We start from the raw sequence: 20,965 nt of genomic DNA, 5'->3' as shown, positions 1-20,965 counted from the left end.
TCTGACATACGAAGAGACAGAGCACGTCCAAAACAAAACAAACCCCACCCTGCAGCGGCGTTACAGAATTAAAACAGAGATATCTTTTACAGTTAAATCCTTAATACTATCTGCCGAAAATGTTCTCATTAACAATATTTAAGCTTGAAATAATCTTCAGCGCTTTTAAGTTAAGATATTAAGATTGAGGAGAAAAAAAAAAAAAAAAAAAAAAAAACAACCCTGGGAGTGATTTTAAAAACTAGTCTAGGATAAACCTGGTAATTCATACTGTAATAGTATAATGGTAATTGTATAAATAGTAGAACAAGCATTAAACCAAGGGTATGAAGTTAAACAGTCTACTTTAAGGTATAGTAAAATAAAAAAAATATAAACATATAACATATAAAGTCCAGATAAAAACAAAATAAAAAAAAAAAGAAAATAAGAGATGTATAATTATAATACCAGTCTCTTTAAACATGGATCCAGCGATCAGATCATAGGTCTTTCCCGTGCCTTGATAGAATACGGCTCTTTAATTTTAATTAACTTTCAAAAAAGTGTCGGAAACAGCTTCTTTAATTCTTTTTCAGCTTCTTCTTTGCTGAAGAAAATATAATGTCGATCTTGAACTTCCACTTTCAGTTTGGCAGGATACAAGAGGCTGTATTTGATATCGGCTTCCCGTAGCATCCTTTTAATGTCGTTGTAAGATCTGCGTTTTGCAGCTGTTGATGGTGAGAAGTCGGGAAAAATACGAACAAGATTATTTTCGAATATAATCTCTTGCTTGTGTCTGAGAAGTGCCATCACATCAAGCTTACATCTTAGTCGTTCGAAGCGGACAATAAAAGACCTAGGTTTAAAGGCGCTTGGTATCTTTGTGCGATAAGCCGTGGCTATCTCATTGTCGAGTTTAAAGTCATCTCCAATTATTTTAGACAGTAATTCTACTGCAAATTTCACTGGGCTTGAGCTTTCTCGTTTCTCAGGTATACCCTCAATTCTTATATTATTTCTTCTGCACCCATCCTCCAGGGCTGCAAGTCTGTCTCCAAGTTTTTTGTATTCCGAGTTCGCAGCTGTGGCTTTTTCATCGGTGTTAGATGCCATTTGTTCCGCTGTTTCCACTCGAGCCGTGAGTCCCTGCTTAACGTCTTCCAGCTGATCTGAAACGTCATGATCATCAAGCCTTTTCAGTTTGGAGTTAGTTTCTTCAATGTGTTCCACTAATTTCTCCAACATGCCTTTAAAGTTCACGTCGAAACGTTTAAATAGACGCGTTTCCTTATCTTTGTTATCCTTCTTGAGCTCAGTGGCCACCTTCTTAAGATCATTTGTGTTATCTTTCTTAAGCTCATTCATGGCCGTAACCATGGCAGTGGCCAGTGTAGTGATCATCTCTTTCTGTGTAGCGATCTGTGTAGCGATCATCTCTTTCAGTTCGGACAGTTCGCTTCTGCTTTCGTGCTCCGCAAGTGAAAATGCAACTCCTGTTACAGGCTCGCGATGAGTAGATGAGAGCACGTCCTGCAGAGCCCTTTCTAGTCTCGAATGATCCTCAGAAATCGGCGATCCCTCGCGACCTGTATCACTTGCGCCTTCGCTCCCATTTTCACTCTCGACTGGAGACGATACAATGGAGCGGGGTCCCAGGGATTCTGCGCACTCTTCTGCCTGTTCCAGGTCAGTCTCCGTGATGCCATACCTTACACTTGCACTCAGGCCAGAAGTCTGTCCGGACTTTGATGCAGCTTTAAGTTTCTTTTACGGTTCTTTCTGACTTTTCTTCTTGTTACTCATGCTTGTATATTGTAGTGGAAGTTCCTTGGTCGGGTTAAATACAGGATACCTCTAAATAATATGAAATACGTGGGAAAATAAAGCCGCTGCTAGCGGAGCTCTGCTTCAGACGTCCATCTCCTATAAACGGACGAAACCAACTCCTTATATTGCAAAATTTTATAATCATTGTTACAATTCATATTATTTTAATGGTAAAAATGATTGCTAAGTAGAAAAATCCAAGCTACTTGTAAAATCGTAAAGGGTTCTTCACCATTCCTTCTATGTTTATATAAATATATAAATATCTCTGTAAAAAATAAAAAAAAATATTTATTTTTTCCTATCATTTTTAACAATAAATTTGTTTTTTCATTTTATAAATTGTTTAACATACCTAAATTCTTGAATTGCCCCCCTAAAAAATCAAATTGCGCCCCACGTTGGGAATCACCACTCTAACTAGAGTATCTACTTATGACTTCCTCCCCAGAATAACACAAGAGGCAGCTTTTTTGCCTTATGAGGTGTATGCTAGAGTTCAACTAACTTCTAACAAATATGGTAGGATTTTGTTTTTTAAATTTGGCAATGCTGATATTCGACGCCTTTTTAATAGCACTGTAGATAATGACATTTTCCTTTGATTTCATGTCATACTGAAAATGAACGTGATCTGTGTAAAAGTACATATGGTCACAGATCCTACCAATATGTAATGGACTAGAATTCAGTATTCTAAAGAAAATGACATTTATGTGTGTTGCGTAGCGTAATGGGCTATAAACCAGTGTTTTAAAGAAAAGGCAGAATTTCTGGAAAATTCTGCTACAGGTTATTGTTGATGGCTATCTACAGGACATAAATATTTACCTGCCTTGCTATAGTCAGACTGCTTTGATTTAGTATCTCATCTACACACAATGTGGGGATACAGAATTGTCTGCTTCCTTTGAAAATTAACGAGTTCTGGGGACATTGGTTTCTAATCAAGTAAATGTATTTACACTATTTGTGATGCAGAGAAAATTGGTTTGCACGATTGTTTCACTGATTACCATGTTGATCTATGCAGAAATTGAAGCATTTATATATTGCTGGGTAAAGGAGAATAAAACAGAACAGAGAAGTATGGTCTGGGAGTCAGGACTGCTGCCTGTTTTTTTATGCTTCTCACCATATCACTGTGGCTACACCCTGTAGCAACAGTGGCTTGTTCCTGGCCCAGGTTCCCCTAGGCCTGACGTCAGTAACAAATACATTTAACACTGGTTTAGGGAATGAACACAAATCATTGTAGGTATTTTAATAAGCATACACCGTGAATGTCCCCTGTGGGTACTTGTCATAGTGTGTACAGTGAAGTGTGAATACAACAGACAAATACATATATGCATATATGCATTTTTTACCATGGAAGAATGACCACATTTTATTTGTGCAAAGAACCACAATTTTGTAGGTAGCAGATATCATCAGACAAAAGACATTTTAATGCATATGACTGAATGAGCAAGGCTAACTAAGGTGGTTGCCTCTGCTAGTACCAACAGAACAGTATGAGAATAAATCAGCAGGGGAGAATGGGGTCACAATAGTTTCTTCTTTGTTGGTTCATACTGTATTTGATTAAAGTTGAATGTGGCAGAGTAGCACAGAATTTTCACTGAACAACTAGAAAGGTAATCCAGCATGAATAATGCATACATCTAGTCATTTAAACGTGGTTTTATTTTTTTTCATATAAAGGTGGTTCTTTAATTGTTTTTCTTTACAGAATCATGGAAGCTGGAGCCTGTCCCAGAAGCACTAAGCACAAGGCAAGAACCAAACCCTCAGTGGAATGTCAGTGTATAAAAGAACCGACTCATGCTCACAACCCCTGTGCTAATACACAGTTGCCCATCAACCAAACAGGCATATCTTGGGAATTTGGAAGGAAACAGGAGTATCTGGTAAATATCTATACAGACATCAGTGAGTACTGTACAGACAGTGAGATGGAAAGGAGTCAAACTTAGCACTAATGTTTTAATCCCATGTTAATGTCTTTCATTTTTTTTTTTAGCTGCTTACTTTTCTTAAATTGAAAACCTATTCCTATCATGAGTGTTGCCAGTTGCCACTATATTAAGGAATTATGCTCACCTTGTTTACATACACTTTCTCTGGTTACGCATTTCTTCCCTAATCCAAAAGGTGTACATGTTCAGTTTATTGGCAATTATAAATGGTCTCAATATGTATATAGGGTTCAGCATGTCCTTTGGTGCAATATCATCCTATTTAGGGCCAGTTCCTGTTTCGCACCTACAGTATGTACCAGGCAACTTCTAAATATATAAAATAATAATAATGGAAATGGCAAGTTTGAAAAATACATAAACAGATGGAGAGTTTACTCTAAAAGATTCACTTTTAGAAGTGGAATAGGAAAATCAAACCTTTTGTTTTTTTATGCTTCTGTGTAAATCTTCCAGAACCATCTAAATGACACTGTAAAGGTCAAGGCCTCTTGCTGCTTTCAATACTGCGTTTAGACTTGGCAGGTATTTCTTTCTGTTTCATTGAGCAACACACATTTACACTAAGTTCTGGAAAACACCAGAACAAAGTGCAACCACCACACACAAATCTACAGTAGTCTGTCAGGACTTAAGCTGGAACCTGTGGAGTTGCCTTTGTGACTCGTCTTACACAATGCAGCAGACATCAACCCCTTCCAACTAATTACAACCTAGGATAGTGACATTACATCTGTTACTGCTTAGATATGCTCACATCCAAGGCTTGTTAAATTTTCTTCTGTTTTTTACCTGAATTAGTTATTGAAGACAGTTTATGCTCTCACTATCTCTTCTTAATTATAACTGGTGAATTAATTAATAAGAGGGCAAATAATGGACACAAGATTAGCCCTTAAAAGTTATTTTTAGATTACTCATTTATACACATATTTTAAGATTTGGGAAAAAAGGGTCTCGGAATCAATACACGTCTTTATCATCTTATGGACTATACCTCTTGCAGACCAAGCATGTGGTTCTGGGCTGTGACATTGAGGAAACAGTTGGCAGAGCCTGGTGTCATTCGGCAGTCCAAAAAAGGCAAGCAGGCTGACAGCTGCCCTAGAGTGCCCCCTCATCTGTTTCTTTCTTTAGTTTCACGTTGTAGTTAACATTCCTTCCGGGGCTTTCTGAATGGAGTTTTCTAGAAATTGAACGTGGCTATATATTACCAGGCACAAGCACCAGTAGTCTGACATTTTGGAATCACACAGCTACACACGAGGACAAAGCCAAGACACTGAAATAAGGAGCCACCTATACCTTGATTTCACATAGAACGGTCAGTGGAACAGCAGTAAACTTACTGGAGCATCAGAGTGTCTTTTTTCCCAATTTTATCTTTTGTTTTCAGCTTTTAGACATATTTATTCTCTTTCTCTTAACTATTTCAGATGCCAGAAGAGCTGAAGACTAACATGCAAAGCTCACCAATGGAAGAGGAGGTAGAAACCTTTGCCTTTCAGGCAGAAATTGCCCAGTTGATGTCATTAATCATCAACACCTTCTATTCAAACAAAGAAATCTTCCTCCGAGAGCTGATCTCCAACTCTTCAGATGTGAGTAATAAAGCCTCACGTACCTAATGTGTAATATGGAACCTTACAGTAAGGCATCCAGTTGCTTATTTTCTGAGGTATCAAGAATGAAGCGGCTATTTGTCTGCTTTCCAGAGATAGCTACAGCACAACAGAATCTATGTATCAACTGAGCTATAAAACCCTATTAGGTACAGATATAATAATCTGTTTTTCCCCTATGTATGAAGTTTTTAGCAATATTTTACTAATATATTTGCAATTAAATACATTTGAGACAAACTGCATTGTATCAGTGCTTAAAGTTGTTAAAAACAGAAATGATAATTAGAGCTGGGGAAGAATGCGATTCAAAAAGCACAGAAAGATTGCAAAATTATTCAATAAATAGGGTAAACAGAAAAAATAAGAAAGAAAAATAAAATACCGCTTTCTTATGTTGTTGGCATTGACAATTCTGCGTTCTTTCTGTAATAGCACAGCATGCTTGACCAAGTCTTTTGCCTAAATATTCTGGACTACAAACTTGTTGAGTTTTTGAAAAGATATACAGATGCTGAATGAATAACAGATGAAGAATCATAGTGCTCTCAAATAATGTCTTGTTTCAGATTTAACAGCCTTAAAGTCTGCATTGCAAATTAACCTGTGTTAAGAACTCCCCCACTAACCCCCCCCCCCATAAAGTACCGAAGCAGCTGTGCAGTATTCCCAAGGGGACAGCTGCTCCATGTGTCAGTTTTGAATGGCTTCCCAGGATATAGCTTTATTCAAGAGTAGCCAGTCTCACTTCAATAATTTTATTAAAAATTATGAGGAGAAACACAGCTAAAAAAACAGCCTAATTCCAGTGTATTTGCAGGGGTACATTGAGCAAAGCTCCATCAACTTCTCTTTTTAACAAATAGCTAATATCGCATCTAAATCTTTCTTAAAGGCTGTCACGGTTTCTTCTTCAACTACATGTCTTGGTAGTTTGTTCCAGAATCCCACAACTCTTTTTGTAAAGAAGTGCTCCCTGGCTTCAGTCCAAAATGTACCTCCCCTTTATAAATGACTTTATAAATCAGAAAGGCTAAGATTAGGAGTATGCATATACAAAGAAAGGCTCTCCTTTGACCAACGTACAAATAATTTTTAAAACTGTATATATTTTCTTTTTTTGTAGGCACTGGACAAAATTCGATATGAAAGTCTTACAGATCCAAGTCGGCTCGACTCTTGCAAACAGCTAAAGATTGATCTAATTCCTGACCCACTCACACGCACCTTGACTATTTTAGATACCGGTATCGGAATGACCAAGGCTGACCTTATTAATAATCTGGGCACCATTGCTAAATCAGGAACAAAGGCCTTCATGGAAGCACTACAGGCTGGGGCAGACATCTCTATGATTGGACAGTTTGGCGTGGGCTTTTATTCAGCATACTTGGTAGCGGAGAAGGTGTCCGTCATCACAAAACACAATGATGATGAGCAGTATATATGGGAATCTGCTGCTGGAGGATCCTTCACTGTGAGATTGGACAACAGTAAGTAACTGTTTAATTTATTTTGTATAAAGAACCTGTCTTGGCTTATATTTTATGGCAGGACATGGGTATAATGGTTTTCATTATTACCTTATGTATCATCAGAATATGGCCAACAAGGTCCTCAATCAAAAATGGGATAACATTTGCTTGCTTCCAGTGTTTTGGAATCTCCTGAGTGATTTTTAAATAAATATATGTGTCAAGGATTTAAATATGTATTCTCTAACCTCCTTAAACATTCTAGGATAAATGTTATTTGGTCCTGGTAATTTATTTCCATCTTGTTAATCTAAGCATCCAACATTCTGGAGTTTGCATGTTCCTTCCACTTCCTCAGAGACATGCATGTTAGGTTAACTGGACATTTCAAGTTGACCCTGTGTGAATAACTGTATACATGACTGAATCCTGTGATGGAGTAGTGCCATGTCTGAGATGATTCCTAATCTGTGCCCAATCTTACTGAAATATTCAGTAGCTCCCTATGGCCCTGAACTGAATTAAATGAGTTTGAGTATGTTCTGTTACATTTTATTAAATGTGCATTAATTATGTCCAGTCTAACAAAAGCTCTTGTAGTTATGTTAATGTCAGGCATGGATGGCCTGCATAAAGCAAAGAAATGATATCAGTCATTCATTAATTCATTTTCCAAAGCCACTGGTTTCAGTACAGGTTTGGGGAAAGTGATGCAACTTATCTTGGTGGTATTTGGAGCAAGACAGGAAATTTAAATGTAATGCAAGCCCACAGCAGGGCACACTCACTCACATAAGACCAACTTATAGTTGCTAGTCAAGTTAACCTGAATGTCTTTGGGATTGTGGGAAGATTCCAGACTTCAAAATACACACAAAAACAGAACAATACTGATTCCAAAATTTGAACCCAGGATTCTGAAACTGTAAGATAACAGGGATATCTATTCAGCTCAATTATTACATATTTTATTCACTGATATATTACAGTAAATTACACACAAAAATTAAATGTATCAAATCTATTATTTGTAGTCTGTTGTTAATTGCTTCTCATTTACCTCATTCTTACAGATCGCAGAATAAAGCAGGTGGCATGTACATCTGTTCAAGAGCGATTTCTGACTTGCACTCAATAATTCTTGGATAGGTTCAGGTCCCCACCTGGTTAAACGGGCATGTAAAATGAATGAACGCATACAATTCCTGTTTTGCATTAGTTTTTATTTTTGATCAGTTCTCTGATTTTTATTAAATTTGGTGTTTCTGAGAAAAGGTATGGCATTTTAAATAAGCACACATTATGTAATTTATAACCCACAGAATTTCATATATACTGTAACTGTATAGTGCAAAGGAGTTAACTGTATCACTTGAACCTGAAACATCTTATTTACCATACCATCTAAATCATACTGTTAATAGTTATAGCTGACACAGATTTACATATTGTTTCTGCACACTTTCAAGGTGAGCCGGTGGGCAGAGGAACAAAAGTCATACTGCACCTAAAAGAAGATCAAGTGGAATATCTGGAGGAGAAACGAATCAAGGAGATTGTGAAGAAGCACTCTCAGTTTATTGGCTATCCAATCACACTTTTTGTAAGTATTTAATCCTTTTGTTTTAGAAACTCTTTGAATTCTAAAAATTAAGTAGGCAGGATGTCCCCTTTAATTAAAATCATTTAAGTGACAATAACTGAAGATAATCATCTGCATATTAATTTTGCTTAGCTTATTCAAACTACGGTAATTCTGAGTAATGGAAATCAGTAGACAAATACAACGGATACTAGACCTAAACTATCCCCTTTTAAAAAGCTTCATCAATAAAGTCACTTACTCTCATTGGGACAGTTTACAGAAAATACAGTCCACGGATGCTGTGCATAAGGAGAAATACAACCTCCTCATAGAAGGCATCCCAGCCTGAAATGATCCCATTAGTGCAAGTGAGGCTGTTTAACAAGCAAGTATTACAAATAGCAGCATGTATTTTGTCAGCTATTGCCATCAGATCACAGGTTCAACATTCCCAGGATGAAAAGCAAACAGTTCAAATACTTTTTAATTCCAACTGCTATTAATCTTCCACAGAAGTTCAATTTTAGTAAACTGACAAAGGCTTAAATTATAAAATGAATGGCTGTCATTTGCATCAGTCATTGGTATAGTCTACTAAATGTTGGTTTAATTTTTCTGTTTAATATGTTTGATCATACATATTATACTCACAGCTATATTTTATTTATTTGTAAGTTTATGTTTGGCTGTTCTTGTTAATATGTACTTAATGTACATGGTCTCTTTGTAAAACCTGCGGACATACCAAATTCCCCTTTGGGGACAACTGAATTGAATTGGATTGGATTGAATTGAACTGAACTGAACTGAAGTACTTGGTGTATTACACCAGACCCCCCGCCCCCAATTATTTCTGATATCTAATACATGAACCTTAGTCAAGACTGTAAGCCAAACATCCTATTTTAGAAAGGAAATTACCAATACCAAAAAAAAATTATTTATGAATTAAATCTCACCCATCCATCTATAACCTGAATCTTAGTTTTTCGCTCTGTTACTTTCAGATTTGGAGAGCTAAAATACTGACAGATTAAATGACATGCTTTGGATCATTCAGAGAATCAGTGTTGAAGGATGAATCCCCATCCTTGTAGAATATACTGCAGCTTCTCCTCAGTCACAAAACTACACTGATGATTTTATACAAAATGACTTGCTGTACAAATGGTACAGTTGTTTTTATATTTTTTAAAAAATTGGATCATAAGAGATCCCAACAACTAGCACTGAGCTGACATCCATGTGGTTTATGATTTACAAAGAATGCATTAAACAGTGAGAAAAACTGTTTACATTTATCCATATTTGAAACCTTTTTTCATTATAGGGAATTATAGTGCTGGCACCTACCCTGTCAGCTTCAGACACAAACCAGGAATCAAACCTGAACACCAGTCCATCACAGGACACACTTATACTCAACCCTCCTTGCTGAAAGTGATTTAGTTAACTTAAAAGATCCCTTTTGGAATGTGGAATGAACCCAGGGAAAATCCACAGGCATACAGTGAAGCCATGAAAACTCCAAATACACACAGATATTCTAGGATGTCTGCCTATCTTAAAATACAGAAAAGACAAGCTAGCCATCCTCTTGACCCACAAACTCTTACACAGAACTGCAGGGACCCAGAGCCTATCTCAACAGCATCAGGAACAATGGAGTATTTAATCTAAATAAACAAAATGCTTTAAACTATTTTACAGAACTAATCAATTAAACAGGTACAACTTAAATATACTATTTAAATACTTGGTATACCACTAAAAGAATCTCCATTGATAACATAACAATCACAAAGCCACCTAGTAAAGTAGCATTGGCTGCAAGCCAGGAATAAGCACAGGATGGGGCACCAGTCTATAACAGGGTTCACTCATGCTCACAACCACACTGGGCCAACTTATAATTGCCAAATTAAACTAACATGCACATCTTTGGTATATGGCAAGAAAGACAGGAATTGCAGTTCAAGCCTTTCATGGAAAATGGAGGAATGCTCCAGCTCTACACAGAGACTGGATATGGAATCCAAACACAGGACTCTCAGTCCTTGAGGCTGTAAAGTTAATACCTGCACTACCATTCTGACCACTGATGCACAAAATAGAAATATTCAAGTGAAGGAATTTTCCTCCTAGTTTAAAGGTGTAATGGTCAAAGACCCTTTGGCATGCTTTAACTTCTACTCCTGTGACACCAGGTTGAAAGGCTCATATGAAGGACACAAAAAACGATACTGTAGAAATTAACTAAGCATGGCCTTTTAGGCATATGGGCATTCTGTCTTCATTCACTAATAAGTACAGTATTTTGTCACTTTATTTGAAATCCCAGATTCTAGTTAATGATGTTGTAGCAATAATATCTCCTTTGAAATTTACCTTTACTTCATAGGTAGAAAAGCAACGAGAGAAAGAAGTTGACCTTGATGACGAGAAGGAAGAGGAAGCAGATAAAAAAGATGCGGCAGAAAGCAAAAGCAATGACAAACCAGAGATTGAAGATGTTGGGTCTGATGATGAAGCTGACAAAGATCACAAGACAAAAGCAAAAAAGAAGATCAAGGAGAAATACATTGACAGTCAGGAGCTGAATAAAACTAAGCCCATTTGGACGAGAAACCCAGACGACATCACAAATGAGGAATATGGCGAGTTCTATAAGAGCCTAACCAATGACTGGGAGGATCAGCTGGCAGTGAAGGTAAGCAGACAGGGTGACATATATGTACTGTACATAACTGATTATTGAATGACAAACTATGAGGAATCACTAGATGATAGTCTGCAGATAGAAAGGAATCTTGCATATCAGCTTCATTACACTTAGAGGGTAAAAACCTGTAGAATCGGAGTTAGATTACTAGGACATCACTGTATGGCTAGATCCTTGATCAGGACTTCCTTTTTCTTTCATAAACAGCATTTCTCTGTGGAAGGACAGCTGGAGTTCAGGGCCCTGCTTTTTGTTCCCAGGAGAGCAGCTTTTGACTTGTTTGAAAGCAAAAAGAAGAGAAATAACATAAAGCTGTATGTGCGAAGAGTCTTTATTATGGATAACTGTGAGGAGCTGATACCAGAATACCTCAGTAAGTATTACAGACTGATTCACACTCCTCTTGCTAACATATAAACTACAACAGTTCAGATTAAGCAGACAAAATCATAACACATTACCAATTCAAATCAACAATGTCTATTTTATGTTTATGCTGTGCATCAAAAACACATTTAACAAATGTTGGCTTAAGTGCCTCCCCTCATTCAAAATGTAGTAACAGCACTCAAGATTGCTGCTGGCCATGTACGGGCTGTGGCAAGAGAGGTAAAAATGACCATTTCAATACTGCGACCTAAGAGAATTTGAATAACATCTAATGCTCAGTAAATTTGATTAGCTAGATAGGTAGGTAAACTTTATTATACCGGAGGGAAACTTGCATATTGTTTCACCCCTAAACATGGGATATAAATGCATCAACACCTGCTGAAGAACAGTGGGTTTAAAGGATGAGGGGAGTTAGGAAAGTCACTTTCTGAAAAGGTAGAGGTGTGTGACCAGAACAGGTCAAAGAACTGTAAAACTAAGAAACCCTTATCATTAGTATTACTCAGGCAAGGGGCAGCAAATCTTTACTTATAATAAGAAGACTACATACTTTATATCTTAGTTTTCTTTTAATTGTATTATGTGCTTTTCTATATTGCATGATCCTGTTCAGTGAGTGAGGAGAGAGAGAGAGAGAGAGGTTAGGAGCACGCGCTGATATAGCGCATTGCCGCACCCACCACACGACAAACCAACTCAGAATCCCAGATTAGCACCCAAGTGCAGCCATGCGACTGGTGATACCTCAGCACCACACTAGTTCAGATGGAGTGGAACACTGTGAGGTTTTTTTTATGGTGGCTGGAGTGCCAATTCTGCTACCAACCCCCAGGTTTTTCCCTACAGGTTGAAGGGCCTACATGCAGGAATGGAGGCAGATTAATGTCACATGTGCACTAAATAAAGAAATGTTTAATTTTTGCCTCTGTTTTCAACATAACACATCAGGCAGGGTAGTAAGGACATACTTTTGCTGTAGCCATTTAATCAATGAAAACTGCAAACTCGGAAAAAAAGACTGTAACAGAATATAGGGAAATCAACATGTATGAAAGGGAGGATGGAATTCAGTGTTGCCTGATAAATAATAATGCTTGGACTGTGATGAAACAGTTACTTTCTAAAGTGGGAATAGTGTCTTACTTATTGTACTTACTGTTGCAGACTTCATCAAAGGCGTTGTGGACTCAGAAGACCTCCCACTTAACATCTCACGTGAGACACTTCAGCAGAGCAAAATTCTGAAGGTGATCCGTAAAAACCTGGTTAAAAAGTGCTTGGAACTCTTCACTGAATTGTCTGAAGACAAAGACAACTATAAGAAGTTTTATGAGCAATTTGCCAAGAACGTGAAGGTAACAGACAAGTTTTAGAAAATAAGTGCAATGATGTTTTGTAAAATATCTTATGGAACACCTCATTGTGAAAGGTGTTATATAAAATATTGACTTACTGGTGTTTAAATCAGTTGTCTTTCCTCTTTCAGAGGCAGCATTGAATTGTAACCCAGTAATTTTAATAATAATAATAATAATAATAATAATACATTTATACAAGGTGCCTTTCTGAGAACTCAAGGACACTGAACAAACAAACAATAAATTAATTAATTAATTAAAAAAAGACACATTATAAACAACTTAAAACATCAGAAAATATAAAAAATAAAACCAAACAAAGCCACTGTAATCTTAAAGAAAAAGCCATTTTAAACAGATGCGTTTTAAGTTTACATTTGAAGGATGAAAATGATTTGGTATTTCTAAGCTCGGTAGGTAATGAATTCCAGAGCTTGGGAGCAGAATGGCTGAATGCTTTGCTCCCCATGGTGGTTAGACGGGCGAGAGGGACAGTCAGATGGATGGAGGAAGAGGATCTAAGGTTACGGGAGGGAATGGCAACACGGAGAAGGCTGGACAGATATGGAGGGGCAAGGTTATGAATGGCCTTAAATGTTAATAGCAGAATTTTAAAATCAATTTGTATGTTTCAGATATATAACAACAATTTTTTAAATTTTATTTCTCACTGTGTTCAACAGTACTATTTAAAAAGAAAGTTAGTGATTCGAACTCACACCTACTTTATAAGCCTGCATCAACATTAAGCATTTTTTAAAAGTTTCTTAAAAAAATCTTTTTATTTTTTTCCATCTTCTTAGTCAAATACAGAAAGAAGCTGAGGCCTGTGCCATCAGCGTTGGGCAAAACGCAGGAATCAATACTGCCAGTCATCATGGGCCACATTCACAAACGGACACTTGCTCAACTTTGCCAGACATATAGTGCCTGCCTTTAGAGTTTGAGAGGAAACAGGAGTAACTGACCCTCATAAATAACAGGAAGTTGTCGTTCCAGTAACTGAATTCAGGTTTCTTGAATTTTGAGAAGGCATTGATAAAAGCTACAACATTGTATGATCCTATATTAAAAAAAAAAAAGAAAATCCCAAAACTGTATATACTAGAATGCTGGGGACAGAACTCACACTCCCTCCCTAAATCAATGCAAATTAAAACATTATCTGTATTATTGGCACTATGTTTTATTTAAAAAATATATGAAAAACAAAAATGGCATTACTAAAATCTTTATATTCAATAATTGACTCCAATTACTACTTTGTAAATTGTTTAAGGAACCTTTTGAAGAAAAATCATTGTGACTGGTCTAAATGTATTTTCCTGCAGCTTGGAATTCATGAGGACTCCCAGAACAGAAAAAAACTTGCTGATCTTCTGCGATACTACACTTCTGCTTCTGGAGATGAGATGGTGTCCCTGAAAGATTATGTATCTCGAATGAAGGACAATCAAAAACATATCTACTATATTACAGGTACATGGTGGTTTCACATTCTAGCAGACTATATGGGCCAATGCTTCATGAGCTGTGAAAGGGATGCACAGCTCTATTAACAATAAAAAATGGCAGATCAAACAAGACTATGTCTACCTTAATAGAAAATTGTTGAGAGGGTTGCCAAAACTAGTGTTGTTTTCAGAAAGGTCTAAGACTAGTATCTGTAATCTGTTGAAACATATTTCATGTTGACTGTTACAGACAGTCTGTCATACACACTTTACTAATGAAGGCATCATTTTACTTCATAGGTGAAACCAAGGACCAGGTTGCCAACTCAGCTTTTGTGGAGCGCCTGAGAAAGCATGGTTTGGAAGTGATCTACATGATTGAACCCATTGATGAGTACTGCGTTCAGCAGCTGAAGGAGTATGATGGCAAAAACCTTGTTTCCGTCACAAAAGAAGGTTTGGAGCTTCCTGAAGATGATGATGAGAAGAAGAAGCAAGAGGAAATGAAGACAAAATTTGAAAATCTGTGCAAGGTCATAAAAGACATCTTGGATAAAAAAATTGAAAAGGTAAATAACAAAAAAAAAAAAGCTGAAACATCTATATATTCCTGCTCAATTTTACACATCTCTGCAACTCAAAGTATATTTTACCCATTTAATGCTTTGTTTTATAAATTCAGTTTTACATTTAATTTTGAATGCTATGTTTGAAAGAATTATTGTATTGTTGATTTTATTTTAGAATTTGTAACCTCTTTTCTTAAAGAGAATAATGATTAATAGATCAAAACAGGACACTTACACTAGGAAATGGCTAGAGGATTTAAGAGACTGCTGTTTTTATGCAACTTTTTCTGATCATTTATAATAATAGGTGCCATTTGAAATCATGAATGTGTGATATCCACTTTGTTGCAATCAAGTACAAAGACTTGAAATTCATGCTTACCCATAATCTGCTGTTATACACTATATACTTGTTAGTTACAGTCCATCATTAGACTGTGTTTCTATGACCCATAAATGGAGAATCTGGTTTCAGAAAATGGGTGGATGTTTTGGTTAAAAAAAAGTGCAAGTACTCTGCAATTAGGATATACAACTGACTATTTTTCATTCAATTACTCCATTTTATTACTGCTTTGGGATCAATTCTACACATACATTAACTATACATTATTTAAAATTCAATCTAAAGATTTCATTGCATATATCTATTGTACCTAAAATATAACATTTTTTAAGTAACAGCTGAATGAAAGGAGAGGTATGCTATCATTGGAATCAATCTTTAAACCACTGAGCCAGGATCCTTATGATTAAGAAACTAACATACACAAGACAATTATAATCCTGTCACACTTGCTTTCCTATTAAAAACATAAAGTTACTGAATTACCATGTAGTTGCTAATGTAGGGTGCATAACCGTAATTCATAAACCATAATTTCTTACTCAATCAGTAATTTGTTGCCACTGATTTTGTTCGTTTAGGTTGCTGTCTCCAACCGTCTGGTTTCATCTCCATGCTGTATTGTAACCAGCACTTATGGCTGGACTGCCAACATGGAACGCATCATGAAAAGTCAAGCTCTGAGAGATAACTCCACAATGGGATACATGACAGCTAAGAAACACCTTGAAATTAACCCTGAACACCCCATCATTGAAACACTTCGACAGAAAGCTGAAGCTGACAAGAATGACAAAGCTGTCAAAGACTTGGTCATCTTGTTGTTTGAAACTGCCCTGCTATCCTCTGGTTTCTCTCTGGAAGACCCTCAGACACATGCTAACCGCATCTACAGGATGATCAAACTTGGGCTGGGTGAGTCTTCTTAAAATATGTAATGTTATAATCAATATCAATTTTAACTTTTAATACATTTTATGCATTTCATTGGGATGTTGTCATGGTTTCTTTCATTTATTGGAAGAGATGAAACATATAAAGAGGCAACCAAAAATTAAATCAAGAAGTATACATCTGTTAATCTTGTTTACTTGACCATACTTACAGCAAGAAAAGCTGAATAAAGAAAGTATGCAAAAATGACACAAAACTATAAGAAAAATTTTTGAAATAATCCCAAAATGAGCAAAGAACTTATGTCATAGTGGTAGTTTAGTTTAAATTACTGTATATTAATTTTATGCCAGGAAAGATGCCATAAATACTAACCTTCTTGTATGAGTACATACAGTAGAAAATACAGTATATACGGTAGTATGCATTTGTTGGTACTTTATTCCTCAAAAATAACTAAACTGCCAAACTAATTTTGCTGAACTTAACTGTTTATATAAAAGCACATCCCTTAACTGAACGTATTTAAGAGCTCTTTATTTACTGCAGAATTAGGACTGATATAATTTTCTCACCTTCACTGCCCTATGCACACTCATTGACTAACTTATGTATTGTTGTTTATTTTGAACATCTGCATTGTATAGTGTGTGGCATTAGGTGCACAGCTAGTCTAAATGACCCAAGGCTCCAGGTTTCTGGGACTTATTCCCAATTTATTTAGTGAAAATCTTTGTGGAGTTTTCACATTCCCCATATATCTTGATTTGAGTCTTGGCTGGATTTTCTATAGCTAATTGTGTTTCCTCCCGCTTTCCAAAGGCATATATGTGAGGATAACTTATAACTATAAATTTAGCCTGTATGAGTAAGTGCCCTATGGAAGACTGTCATTCTTGATGGTTTATTCTTACCTACCCCTAACACTACCTGGATAATCTCCAACTTTTAATAAATCTATAATGGATCTAACATATTCAGAACATGGGTTATTGGATAGAATGATGTGCATATTGCAGAGCAGTGCTTCTGAAACTATTTTCTTCCAAAGCAGCCTACGCCAAAATGAAGATTGTCAGGGCCCCCTTCCTCGCCCAATAAGTTACAGGAAAACATAAAGAAAGATTTTTTGGGAGTGGCAATCAGCCTTGGGGTAGCTCCTGTGAAAGAATAATCCCATCTGAGTCAATAAACACATTGATTCATTTTTTGTACTGAGACTAAGCTATGCATTTAGTGAACTGGAAAACTAAAGGGCAATTTCTTCCATGAAAAAGTGAGAGAAACACATAGAGGAAAAGAGGGGATACTACTAGGAGAGGAGATTAACGGATAGCGTGTTCTAGCTTTCTAGGAACTTGATGTCCTAATATCTCTCAAAACTATTACCATCAAGTCCTACAATTTTCAAATCAACTTATTCTGCAGCCATACAGTTTGAGAAGCACTGCTGTAGAGCACCAAGTGGTTTCTGCTGCGAAACCAAATTGGGAAAATTAGTTCTACCAACCCCCAAGTTGGAATAAGTAGGTTTTGTAACCGAATGAAAGGGTTTTAAAGCTATGAATAATACAATGTGCTTAGATTAAGCATATAAAAACAACACAGGCTAAAAAAAACACATTGTTTATCAAATGAGTAAACACACGTGTTAATCTGACCAGACTGTTAATGCGATCTTCTTATTTGCTTCCTTTTTACTTAGGTATTGATGATGATGAGTCACCTGTTGAGGAAGTCTCACAGCCTCCTGAGGAAGATATGCCAGTACTTGAGGGAGATGATGATACATCACGAATGGAAGAAGTTGACTAGAAAATATCAAGTATATGTATTAACTGAGATGTAATTTATCTTGTAAGTTAGGTTCATATTAAAGCTTTTTTTAATTATTTACTTGAAATTATATTTACTCCATACCCATGACCGAGGGTGTGGAGCAATTGTAAAATATTTTAGTTTTTAAAACTCTTTTTAGTAAAATGTTACTTTTTTATTGTGAGATAATTTTTGAGACATTTGTAAAAAAAGGAAACGTTGGTTAAACATTTTGAATATGGCAAGTGTAAAATAACTACCCTTTTTAAAACCTGTGTTAGTAAAGAGCTGCATATTTATTATTAGTGTAACATTTTAGACACTTTTATAAATTCACTGGGGTTCGTATACATCTGTGCATGAGTTTTTTAAAATAAATTAATGAACATTCATTTCAAATAAACTTTAATTTTAAATTATTTTGTAGCTTTGGAATTTTATTTTAAATACCTTTCCTGCCCTCAGACTATAGAATAATGACCAGTACAGTTTACTTCCACCTGCCCTCAGCAACTGGATTCTGATTTTGAACTCTGAAACACATACTGTATACAACTATGTTAGCAAATAATATCGATTAAAATTTTTCTTTCTTTCTCGCATATCAAAAGGTGGCCCCACGGTGCTCCGACTTTGTTTGATTAGCAGATGAGTTGCCCAAATTCTGTGCATGTTCTCTCATCATCAAATGGATTTTGTATGGTCAAATTGTGCCATAAAGTTATTCTTTTGAATGGCGTCTCTAAACTTTTTTTAAGTATTAATTGTAAGTTTTATTCCTTATAGTAATGCTTTTGTAACTAACACATTTTACACAAAATAATTGCATAACGCCTGGGGAATGTTAAACATGTTACATAACAGAGAAATAAACTATAGTAGTACAAATTCAATAACTATAAATTTGGCTGACAGACTTAATGTTTTGGCTACCTTGTCATTAATATTTTTATAGAGTATACAAATGAGTTGTGTAAATAAAAAATAATTTGGAATTCTGTTATTAAATGTCACTTTGTGGATTGCAAGTGAGACGTTACATAGTTACATTCTTTCTTACATTTTGTATAACTCGGGTAGGATATCAGCTTTCTTTATTCTTATTTTGCTATTCATTTTTTTCTAAACTACTTCTTTAAAGCAAACCAAAACATTTTTGGAATGTACACAGTTCCAAAAATATGCTCAATGCATTCCTTATTTTCACTACAAATACTGCATACATTTAATATATGTGGGATAAATGTTTATATTAAAACTTTTGCATTTATGAATGATCTTATATGCTACTTCCTCATAGATATATTTTGATAAATAAATTGGAAGAAGTATCCATTCCATTTCTTTCTGCTCTGCTGATCCCAATGACTGAAATTGCTCGAAGGTAGCTCTGATTACTAAATCACTACCTTGCACTTTGCAGTTGCCTGAAAACTGGACTGCCGGGCGTTTAGCAAGCGCCTGATTCAACGTTGTTTGTTTCCTGCCTGTTCAGCTATAAAAGACAACCCGCTACATTTTTTTTTGCAAATACGTTTATTTAACTGATATTTTAACCTAATTAATGAATAGATCTGGAATGCGCTATATTATTTAAGATTTACAACCTAACTGAAACCCGCATAGGAGACGTCATAAGTTTGCGCCGGAGTCTGCGATGTCGCACAACTCCCCGGGGCGACCTTTTAACATCGGATTTTAGAAATGTTACCCCATATTCAGCCGACCTAGCAAGCCATAGCAGATATACGCTGCGACATAAAATTTAGTTCAAAAACAGTTAAAATAAAAATAAAACGCTTTTTACATTTTTGTCAAGGGTACAAACCACGCGAGTCCTACCAAGATAAGCCATGTCAAGGACCACATGGCCACGGCGTCACTTCTCATTGGTTGAAGCAAACACGTCAAGACGGAATACTCGTAGAAACCACGAGAACACGGGAGTGTCTTTTTGGAAGAAAAAGAAAAAAAACGTCTGGCGTTGTACTGACCTGAGGCTTCCATAGGGTGCTGTCTCGCGATTTTCATTGCTGTGCGCGATTTCGCCTTGGGCGGCACGTTAACAGTCAAAAGTAAGCCTTTTTTCCCTCCATGGTGTGGCGCGCAATGCTGGTTCTGTGCACTCCATTGCTTCTATAAGACTCATTCAAGTAAAAAAAAAAAAAAGCAAAGACCAGTAATGGCTCCCTACGCCGAAAATATACAACTTACATTACTGCAACGGATCGTGTGCTTAATGTAATTGTGGGCTTAATCGATTTTACCTGTGTTAATCCTCAATGACATATTTGTGGGTCAGTGAGAACCCATTATTTAACATCGAAAAAGCTAACATTGGGCCACGGTTAGTTGTTTTCCACACCTTTACAAAGAAAAATATCTCAGGAGGGTTATCCTTGATATATCTATTATATACTGCTTGGAACGTGCGAGGTATTTAATAAAAACAAACAATATTGCCCTTTTTGTGCAGTTAACATGACGTTTTCATGCCGCACACTCCAGCTTTTCCATCGCTTCATGTGATGGAAGCGGCAAGTCTCATCCTCGTTTTACACCAAGTGAGAAGAAGCTTATAGAGTTAACAATATAATTTTGTCAAGAATATATTCAAATGTAAGTGTAAAATTGGGGGTTTAAACGTTATTTCGTAGAAAAGACGGTTCAGTTTTTTAGAATTGTTCACTTTTCCATTGACCACATGCTAGAAAATCAATAGGCTGTCCTTTTCTCAGAGGAAAAGATGTGCCCCCTCCATTTCTGTTACGTAACACCAAACCTTCTGGAGGACTCCGCATACCGCGCCCATTATGCTAATAACTGTTACGCGCACGCTATCTGCTGGAGAGCTATTGGATGCTATACCTAGATTGATAGGTCAATTGACGCGATGCCCCGCCTCGCTCCTCCCAATGTTCTGGCAATTTCGAGA

At 36.4% G+C, this 20,965-nt stretch overlaps 1 protein-coding gene across 1 annotated transcript; it reads left to right on the top strand.

Moving 5' to 3' along the window:
- Positions 1–4,957: 4,957 nt before the first annotated feature.
- hsp90aa1.1 (heat shock protein 90, alpha (cytosolic), class A member 1, tandem duplicate 1) lies at positions 4,958–18,449 on the top strand. Its single transcript, XM_028821654.2, has 11 exons — positions 4,958–5,118; positions 5,231–5,395; positions 6,543–6,909; positions 8,361–8,494; positions 10,878–11,186; positions 11,406–11,571; positions 12,756–12,946; positions 14,281–14,428; positions 14,704–14,972; positions 15,900–16,233; positions 17,918–18,449. Exons 2-11 carry the CDS (start codon positions 5,231–5,233, stop codon positions 18,025–18,027), a joined length of 2,193 nt encoding a protein of 730 aa, XP_028677487.2. The 5' UTR covers positions 4,958–5,118; the 3' UTR covers positions 18,028–18,449.
- Positions 18,450–20,965: the final 2,516 nt, after the last annotated feature.

Source organism: Erpetoichthys calabaricus, chromosome 16 (assembly GCF_900747795.2).
Source record: "Erpetoichthys calabaricus chromosome 16, fErpCal1.3, whole genome shotgun sequence".
Lineage (NCBI taxonomy): Eukaryota > Metazoa > Chordata > Cladistia > Polypteriformes > Polypteridae > Erpetoichthys > Erpetoichthys calabaricus.
Note: the sequence above shows the minus strand (reverse complement) of the source record. Positions and strands in the feature narration are given on the sequence as shown.